This window comes from Mauremys mutica, chromosome 5, assembly GCF_020497125.1.
Source record: "Mauremys mutica isolate MM-2020 ecotype Southern chromosome 5, ASM2049712v1, whole genome shotgun sequence".
NCBI classification, from domain to species: Eukaryota; Metazoa; Chordata; order Testudines; family Geoemydidae; genus Mauremys; species Mauremys mutica.
The window spans coordinates 130,588,345-130,598,850 of NC_059076.1; the positions used below are offsets into that span (position 1 = coordinate 130,588,345).

A 10,506-nucleotide genomic window follows, 5' to 3' on the forward strand; every position below is an offset into this window, starting at 1 on the left:
GCCTAGCTATGCCCTGACCCACCGCGGACACTGTTTTTGACCCTAGAAGCATTTGGAGCTCAGCCAAGAATGCAAATGCTTTTCAGAGACTGCAGGAACTGTGGGATAGCTGGAGTCCTCCAGTCCCTGAGCGTCCATTTGATTCTTTGGCTTTCCGTTACGCTTGTCACGCAGCAGTGCGCTGAGTCCCTGCTATGGCATCTGTCTGGAGATATTTAAAAAATGATTTTGAATTTCGTCTTCTGTAACGAAGCGCTGATAGAACAGATTTGCCTGCCCTTACAGCGATCACGTCCGCATCGTCCATGCTGGAGCTCTTTCTTTATTTTGATTTTTAACTGCATCACCACCCATGCTGATCTGAGCTCCACGCTGGGCAAACAGGAAATATTCAAAAGTTTGCAGGGCTTTTCCTGTCTACCTGGCCACTGCATCCGAGTTCAGATTGCTGTCCAGAGCGGTCAGTGGTGCACTGTGGGATACCGCCCGGAGGCCAATACCGTCGATCTGCGGCCACACTAACCCCAATCCGATATGGTAATACCGATATTAGCGCTACTCCTCTCATTAGGGAGGAGTACAGAAACCGGTTTAAAGAGCCCTTTATACCGATATAAAGGGCCTCTTAGTGTGGACGGGTGTGGCGTTAAATTGGTTTTACGCTCCTAAAACCGGTTTTAATGCGTAGTGTAGACCAGGCTTCTGTGTTAAAATGACATATGTCTGGAATTACAAGGAATAAAAGTTCTTAGCATATTGTGATTTCTGGGTTGCTGGTTAATATCATGGCTACACTGGAGATCTCCTCACAACTGGTGATGCAAAACGGTGTGATCACCTTTGACAGAGAAACAGTACTGGGGGGTGAGGGTCTTTAGGCAGGGAGAATCCTCAGTTAGCAGAGGTAAATCCTGATTAGCCTAGTCTGTGCCATCCCTGCTTATCGTCATCTACAGTGCAAAAAGTTTCGGTTCTGCTGAATTGATGTTTTCCAATGAAAAACCATTTTGTCATTAAAGTCCCATCCATGTCCAAGTCTCTCCTTTGCTTCAGTCCGGCATTTAACCTATTTGATTAAATCAGCCATATTAGTAAAAAATAATGTTGACCCAATGAGTTATTTTCTTCTCCCTTTAAAAAGCAAGTTCAGATGTATGTTTGTGGAAAAGGAGCTTGGTGCTAAACAATTCTATTCAACACGTGATGAGTATTTAAGTGTTGGCATCCCTGTCCTGAGGAGCATACATTGTAAATAGGGGAAATCTTTGTTTTAAGAGGATGAGTAAACTGAGGCAGAGAGAAATGTTGCATCCAAAGTTGCCTAGTGAGTTAGTGGATGAGATGGGAAAATAGACCTCAAAAGCTTTTGATATTGAAATCTTCCAGGCTCATTCCTGTACCCTTCTGCCTCAGTGACTCCTTCTGTAAAATGGGGTGATAGTGCTAGTGGGAGGGTTTGTCTGGTCAGTGCTCTGAGCTTAGCAAATACTGTCCCTGTTTCTTCTGTGTTTCTATTAAGCCATACACTGAAACACTACCATCTCTGCAGAGAATCTAGGTATGTCAGTGTGTGGGGGCTATCTGGGGAACGGCCCAGAGAAGGGTAGGAGAGGTGTGATGATTTACTACTAGCCACAGCCTGCAGTCATTTTATCCCTGGTGGTGAGGATGCGCAATGGTTACAAGCTAGAGACTGAACTGGGGTCAGCACTTTTTCTCTCCTATTTGTATTGTCTGAAATAAGGACCAGAAGCTGTAGGTTATTGGACCATAGAGAAGTGATTCAGGAAATGTAGTGCAGACAATCCTTCTCTCTGTCCCATCTGCCACCAGCCTTAAGGACATGCATGCGCCATATTGTTGAACGGGGGCCACCTGCTTTGGGGCTTGTACAGGGAGGGAGGCAGTCACTCTGCTCATTCTGCTTAGGCAAGTAATTTCTGGATGCTTTATATGTTGGTCTTGTTTTATAATGTTAGTTGGAAATTGGATCCAACCTATAAGAGCTAATATGCCTCAGTAGATAAAAGGAAGCCACTGAGTATATTAAGAATCACCCTGTAAATTCCAGTCTCTGCACTACTGCAATGAGGGAGCTGTAGAAATGGAAGGAAGGCATGGACCATGTGGTGAGGTGTCTGAAATTCATGGACACTCCATCAGTTTGAGGCAGCAGCAGTTGGAGAGAATACTCTGACTTTCTACAGGCATCAGCTGTTACAGTAAGGAACAGAAACTGAAGAAAGCAGGGAGGTTTTTGTATTGCTCTGTATCACTGTGAGAGGTAAGCTATAGCCTTGTTGACAGTAATAATCTCCAGCATCATCAGCTTCTACCCGGCTGATTGTAAAAGTGAAGTCAGTGCCAGACCCACTGCCACTGAACCGGTCTGGGACCCCAGAGAGACGGGTGGAAGCCCTGTATATAAGGAGCTTAGGAGCTTGTCCTGATTTCTGTTGGTACCAGGACATCTTGTTACTAACACTGGAACTGGCTTTGCAGTTGATGGTGACTCTGTCTCCTGGAAACACTGCCAGGGATTCTGGAGTCTGAGTCATCACAATCTGCCCATTTGCATCTGGATGAGAGGAAAAACACAAGAAAAAACAAATGAAATACTATTATAAACAATAAATCTGCCAATATCTAGTGTTTAAATGTTCATTTAACCACTTAGTTACATTGTTTGTGTCCACTAGAAATGTATCTGCCTGTGATCTCATGGGATGAAGAATTAATGTAGGTTTGATGAAGAAATCTATGATAAACAATTGTGAGAGATTATTTTAATCTAATATCTCCCTTGATATTCTTACCGTGAATCCAGAGCACTAGGAGACAGATCAGATGAGTCTGTGAAATCATTTTGGCCCCTCTACTCTGACAGACTGTGAGAATCTAAGGTAGCAAGTCTAGCAAATAACAGGTTTATATGTGTCCTTTATTGCAAGGAACCGTTGTGTGGGTGGAAGCATGCAAAGTAGCCACACTCTGTAAAGATCCATTCCCTGTGCTGCAGTGCAAAGATAGGACCTTGTATAGCTCTCAGCCTCAGAGTGCAGCTCCTGTTGATGGAACTGAGTATTGCACACATGGAGTTGGCTATGGCCTTGTTATCAAGATATGCCTTAATACCCAGTGTGTGTGTGTGTCTGATCATTGGTAACTTTGAGCCTGAATGTGAGAAGTTTGTTTTGAGTAGTATCTGACTTTGCTGTTCCTTCTATTGATATCAGTGGGACTGCTTGTGAGGTGAGGTACTGCTTAGTGAGTGTGTCAAGATCAGATCCTTCCAGGACACACACCTTAATAATAATAACAATTGGAGATATACCTATCTCTTAGAGCAGACCTTGAAAGGTCATTGAGTCCAGCCCTCTGCCTTCACTAGCAGGACCAAGTACTGATTTTTGCCCCAGATCTGTAAGTGGCCCTGTCAAGGATTGAACTCACAACCCTGGGTTTAGCAGGCCAATGCTCAAACCACTAAGCTATCCCTCCCCCCTTGAGCAACTACTGGTGTGGTTGGGTCACCAGTGCTGTCCTTTTACCTCTCTGATCTTCCTTTCAGTACATTTGCCTACGAATATCTGGCGATCCTGGTTAAAAGCCCTAACTCTCTTTCCAGGGCCCTGCAGATCCCTTCAGGGTCTCCCGCTGCTGGGTTTGAAAAGCTACTAAGCTTTTATTTAACGAGAATAAGTGCTATAGTAATATGACAGTTGCTTTCAGGAGTCCCTCTGAGTCCTACTGGAAGAGGGCAAAAGTCCAGCAGTGCTTCCCTTCCCGATCACAGTCTAGCTCTCCCACCCCTTCTGTGACCCTTCGCCCTCTCTCCTAAGGAGCCAACCAGTGACCCTTTCAATTCAACCACCGCACAGAGATCCAAGTGAGCTGTCTGGATGGAGCTTCTGTCCAGGAGTCCCAGACAGTCTCTCTGTGCACCTAGCAATATATGTTCATTCTGGTCTTCGTCCCACAATATACTCGATCATACAACTCAGCTTAACATCTCTTGTCCTATAACAACATCTCATATCATATAATTTCTTATTAACATAGTCTCATCTTTACAGTCAGTTAGGCCTGGTCTACATTCGAAAAGTTTTGCTGGCAGAGATATACCTGTTGAACTATATTGGTAAATCCTCCTAGTATGGATGCAGCTTCTTCCACATAAAAGTGCTTCTGCCAGCACAGTTTACACTGGTTCCCCAAGAGACAAAATCTATACCAGCCAAAGCACTTCTGTGCCTACATAATTGCATTTACACTGGGTTTTATAGTAACATAGCTATGCTGGTGAAAAATCACAGTTGTGCTGTGAGAAGTATTAAATGTAGCACAGGCCTAAGAGTGATAGAACTTGGCCCTATATGTGCAGCGTTTTGATTAGAGTTGGGTCTGAACCAAAAATCCCAGATACAAACGGCTCCAAACGATGGAAGAGTTTGTCTGTGGGAAGTGACTTTTGTGATTGGTTGCTCTCTCCATCAAGGACACAGCCCCCGAATCAACTTCTAGTGTGGATGTGGATCGCCAGCGTCTCTCTCCAATGTGTGTGTCATGGCTCCATCGATAGCTTGGGCCTTCAGCAGATTCACAGAGGGGTCTTCACAAGGATCTTTAATTTCACAGTGAATCATTCCATGTCGTTATAATTATTCCTGGGCAGAGAAGTGGGATATTAGGGGCTTTAAGGGTCTGGGAGTTGAATGGGATCTAAACACCTAGAGTTTTTCTGAAGAAAGGTGCAAAGATCCTCCCCTAGAGCTCTCTCCAATCCATTCAGTTGCTGGGGTCCCTTGTAGAAGAGGCAGCCCCAGATTTCAGCTCACCCTGGGGGATGCTAGTTGCGGGGTCATCAGTGTGTGGGGGGATCCGTGCTTCTGTGCTGGCTCTAGGGCAGTCTGCTCTTGTTCCTCAGCCCTGACCCACTGGGCTACCAAGGCTTCCCCTGGCCACTGTCTTCCGCGACACTGACTTCCAGGGGTGTTTCCCCACAACACAGGGGAGCTGTGGAAGAGTTAATCAGGCTGCAGTATCTCTCTGAAGGCTTTTCTGCTGGTATTCAGGTTGGCTGGACAATGAGCTCTGCCCACTGGCTTGCTGGAGGAGCTTGTCTAAGTGCCTTCCCTTGTCCCTGCCTCAGTTTTCCGATCAGTAACAACAGTGACCCTGTACTGTACAGCACTTGAGATCTGTGCGCAGAGAGCAGCAGATAAGCACTAGGTATGTTACTTCATCGCACGTGTCTGTTCTATGGGGTTTCACTGCACAGACCTACCAGGTCCCAGAGGTACTGAGACAATCTAACTCCCTGGTTCTCAACCAGCCGCACTGAAAGGTCTTCCGGGGGTACATTCACTCATCTAGATATTTGCTTAGTTTTACAACCGGCTACATACAAAGCACTAGCAAAGTCAGTACAAACTAAAATTTCATAGCGACAATGACTTTTTGTACTGCTCTATATACTATCCACTGAAATGTAAGTTCAATATTTATATTCTAGTTGAGTTATTTTATAATTATATGGTAAAAAGGAGAAAGTCAGGCATTTTTCAGTAATAGTGTGTTGTGACTCTCTTGTATTTTTATGTCTGATTTTGTGAGCAAGTAGCTTTTCGGTGAGGTGCAACTTGGGGGTACACAAGACAAATCAGACTCCTGAAAGGGGTACAGTAGTCTGGAGCCACTGCTCTAACTCATCAGCCATGATGTCTGAGCTACTGCATGTTTCTTCCCTTTTATGTGTGTTTACACGTTGATAGGGAGGAAAAGCTAAATGATGAGATGGTGTGTGTGGAGTATTTGATGGACTGTCAGTGCAGAGTTTCATGTTGTCCTTAGGACCCAAAGTCTATGGATTTCCTCCCCGTTTATATCAGCTTAACTCAGAGATGGATCTGGGCCTTGGTTGTTAGTGTTTTATTTAATTTAAATTGGCTAACAGCAAAAATGTTCTTTACTGAACAAAATTTGCTTCTCTCTCTAATTTTTCTTCCATCGTGTCAAGTGAAGAGCACAGGCTGGCAAGAGAACAGTGTTGTCATGTGACAGAGCAGAGCCGGGACAGGCACGCTGTTATTGTGGATGTAAAGGGGAAGCTTTACTGAGGTTGCTGGGCACAGCCTAGTTCTCTAGCTCCCGTACTGACCACACACGACCTGTTTCACTTATGGACCCTAAGAGGCCTCCTGAGGTTCTGGGCTGGGAAGTTATGCAATGGGTTGCTGGTTGGCTACAAGAAGCAGAGTGAAGCTTTTAAGAAAAAACTAAAATAGGAAATGGCCCATACAGACAATCTGCATGTTTGGGTATCCGGGGTTTTTTCTATTAATCTAACTCTTCTCACAGTTTACAATTAACAGTGATATTGGGAGGCTGGGCCAAGTTTAACATTAGAGTAATGTGGAATATTTTCTATTAAATAAACAGAGAATTGAGATTTTCAGTTTGCGAGTTGAGATGTTTTTAAACAGAAGGAGGATGTAGAAAGAAGTGAGGACCATGGTAATGCTGACAGTAGTGAACTCCAGCATCATTTGCTTTGAATCTCCTGATTATAGGCGTGTTGTAAGGGTTAGACTCCTTAAAACTGAACCGGTCTGGAGTTCCCAAGGGACAGGAGGTAGAATAAGAACTAAGGAGAGTAGGCACTTGTCCAGGTTCCTGTTAGCACCAGATATTTTTAGTGACAGTGAAGGAAGGAGGTCAAATTACAGCTCTGTCCACCTGTGAGGCCCCTTCCACCAGTGCATGGCAACTTGACCCAGAGAGGGTGTTGGGGAGGCTGGTAGTAGGATGTGACAATAATCAAGAGCAGGGCCGATGAGGGTGGTGACAGTAGAACTGATTTATCCGCATTCCTTCCGAATGTGTGGAGTGAGTTTCCTATCCTATTAACTTTGTTATAAACTACTTAGCTGAAATTTCAGATGCTCCAGAATAGTATGGGTATGTGTTGCCATCTTGTGGCCATGACATGAATGTTCTGTAGCGTTGAAGGGTTTGAATTAATACCTTGAATATGGTGGGCCATATTCTGTGCTGCTGGGATTGTATTGACTTCAATGGATGCAGGCTTGCAGAGTTTCCTGGCAACTGGGCCCAGACTCAAGTGAGGGACACTGTTCATTGGTGCTTCCTTGAAAGAGGTTGTGACAAAATGGACAAGCGGGGGAGAGAGGAAACATCATCAGGACATGCAGGTCGTTGTGACCAGGGTGGGTCAGAGGAGGATCTATGTTGTTTAGGGACTTGTGTACACTTGAAATATAATTTGATTTATGGTATGGTGTGAATTTAAAGTGCAATAACTATTATTGAATAACTCCATGTGTGGATATTTTTATTCTGGAATAAGGGTTGGCCTTCACTAGAAAGTTAGGTGGCCCTGTCTATGTTGATCAGGGGTGTGAAAAATTCACACCTGTGGGAGACGTACTTAAGACAACGTAAGCCCCAGAGCAGACTGCACTAAGTTAATGGAAGAATTCTTCTCTTGACCTAGCTACTGCCTCTTGGAGAGGTAGATTTCCTCCAGAGATGCAAGAACTCCTCCCGTTGTTGTAATGAGTCTACACTTAAGTGCTGTGCAGCTACCCTGCTCTAGCATTTCTAGTGTAGATATAGCCTAAAAGCGCCTTGTTCCTGTTGTGCTTAATACTCTTGCAAATCAGGTTCAGCTAAAGAGGAGCAAGCACACTTATTCTCGAATATGATTGTCTACTGATGGAGCTATTCAGGCATAGCTACTCTGTGTTCATAGTTATTCAAGAATAGTTATTAATAGTTAACAGCTATTCAGGAATGACTCCATGTGTAGACAAGCGCTAAGAGAATATGAGTTGGTTCAGTTCTTGTTCTGTAATTTAAGACGCTATCCGGTTTGATTTCGCCTGTTGTAAAGTGTCAGATTAGATAAACTCAAACACACCTGCTATCTCTTTATTCTTTAAAATCCTTCTTTCTCTGATACTTTATTCCAACTGCTAAATAGAAACACTTTGTTTTAAGGAGGCTGTTGGTCACTATCATTGGTCACAGGTTCTCAGAAGGAGAAAACAAAACAAAAAAGTGATAAAGGGTTTAGAAAACCTGACTTATGAGGAAAGGTGTAAGAAAAAGACTGGGCAAATGTCGTGTTGAGAAATGAAGACAGAGAAGGGACAGGACAAGTGTCTTCAATAATGTTAAGGGCTGTTATAAAGAGGCCTGTGATCAATTGTTTTCCAGGTCTGCTCAAGGCAGGATGAGAAGTAATGGGCATAATCAGCAGCAGGGGAGATTTAAGTTAGATATTAGGAATTTGGGTGATATTATTATGTTTCCCTTTCAGTCTGGCTCTCATAAGTCTGCAGCTGATGCATTTCCATTCAAGCAGGGAATGCTCCACTCCCTTCTTAAAAAGGACAGAAACCCCCTCATGATGTTGTCCATCATCCCATCCAGAAAAAAGCAAAGTTGCTCCTGAGGCTGTTGATAATCTTCCTGATTCTGTCCATCTCCTCTCGCTGACACCCAGGATGTGTAAGCTGTAGCGTCTCATCTGTGCTGGGACCTGAGCTAGCTTCCCTGTTTCAGACATTGTCCATACGTTCCAATTACCAAGTTTGGTTTTTGTCTTGGTGTTGAGCAGTTCAGTCTTCATGCCAGTGGCTTCCTTTCGGCTTTCACCACTGATAGTCTTACAGGTCATTGACTCCTGAAAGCCATCACACACACTAATTTCTCTGCTGTGGTTCTGTAACATATTTTGTTTTTTACGGGACAGGGTTGTTAGCCCTGTGCCTAACCCTCAACTGGAGGACCAGGGTGTCTGTTTTGTCTGGCCTCTCCCCCACAGACCAATCCGGCCTGGTTGAACCTACCAGGAGCAAAAAGCCCCCACCGACAGAAACTCTGGGAATCGTTAGAGCATACAAGCTGTCCCTCCACGACAAGGCACAGACACCAGATGACAGTAATTAGGAGGTGAGTAAAGTAATTAAAAGCCAGAAATAAAAAAAAATACCACTGTGGTTGTGTAGAAGTTAAAAACTCTTCTGTGTGGAGGGAAGTTTCTCTGGCAGCAGACTGTGTGCTAATTTATGTGTATTACATGTGGAGACAGCAGGTATATGTGTTTCTGGGGCTGAAAGTTTGCCCTCAAATAACATATAGCATTTGCACTGAGAAGGCGGCTGTTTGAAGGAAGCAGCTGTGACACAGAATGGAACAGAAGAGGGAGGTTTTTGTATTTGTCTGTATCACTGTGAGAGGTAAGTTATAGCCTTGCTGACAATAATAATCTCCAGCATCTTCAGCTTGAACATTGCTGATTGTGAGAGTGAAATCGGTTCCAGATCCACTGCCTGTGAACCGGTCTGGGATCCCAGAGTCACGGGTGGAAGCATAGTAGATAAGGAGCTTCGGAGCTTGTCCTGCTTTCTGTTGGTACCAAGCTAAGTAGTGAGTGCTACCACTGGTGATGCTGGAACTGGCTTTGCAGTTGATAATGACTCTGTCTCCTGGCAACACTGCCAGGGATTCTGGAGTCTGAGTCATCACAATCTGCCCACTGGAGCCTGAATTCGCAAAGAGAATGTAAGTTAATACAAATACAGATCTAACAAATACAATCAAACTCTACAACATTGTATCTTTAAAATATTCCCATGTGCATCTTTACACAATGACTCTCCCTTGTCAGCTGGGCATGATGCTAACGTTGAGCTCCAGACACTGTTTCATTCTAGCCCTTTTGCCTATGGCTCATAATTTTCTCAAATCTCTTTGGCTTAATTCCAGCTAAGATAAGATCAAGATTTTCATAAATCAGCGTCATTCTTGGCACCTGTTTATTCTTTAACATTAATATTTTGGTAATCCCTGAACGCCTCTAACAGTTTTGATGCCAGATGCTGAACAAACAAAAAGTAACAGTCCCTGCCAGAAAGAGGTAACTAACTAAATGGATTTTGATTGTAGATTATAGTTTATGGGTCAATGTACAACATTTCTAGTTCTTTTAAGCTTTTCAAAGGATCATTGTACTTTTAATTCATCAAATTCCTTCTGGGTTTAATCCTTACCCTGGATCCAGAGCATTAACAGCCAGATGAGCTGAGCCTGTGAGATCATCTTGTTACGTCTGAGTGGCTCAGTTCTGATCAACAAACTGTAACGAGTGACACGGAGCATTTATAACAGTTCAGCAGCAGAGGGGAAGGGTGTGAAATATGCAAATTGGGTTCCAAGATGAAAATTCACACCTGGTCCATGACCCTGTACAAAAAGGGAAGTGAAAGGGCCATGGGTGGCATAGGCGAGTTCAACCAGGTGTTCAACTCCTGGGTACAAGTGTCTGTGTTAAAATGACATTTGTCTGGAATTACAAGGAATAAAAGTTCTTAGCATATTGTGATTTCTGGGATGCTGGTTAATATCACTGCTACACTGGAGATCTCCTCAGAACTGGTGATACAAAATGGTGTGATCACCTTTGACAGAGAAACAGTA

The 10,506-nt window shown here is 43.9% G+C and overlaps 2 gene segments (V, D, J or C); both read right to left on the minus strand.

Moving 5' to 3' along the window:
• Positions 1–2,139: 2,139 nt before the first annotated feature.
• LOC123371115 lies at positions 2,140–2,897 on the minus strand. The segment is given in 2 exon segments: positions 2,140–2,578; positions 2,817–2,897. Coding segments are annotated over 2 exon segments (417 nt in total).
• A 5,243-nt stretch (positions 2,898–8,140) lies between these two features.
• LOC123371112 lies at positions 8,141–10,148 on the minus strand. The segment is given in 2 exon segments: positions 8,141–9,572; positions 10,080–10,148. Coding segments are annotated over 2 exon segments (468 nt in total).
• Between the last annotated feature and the right edge of the window lie 358 nt (positions 10,149–10,506).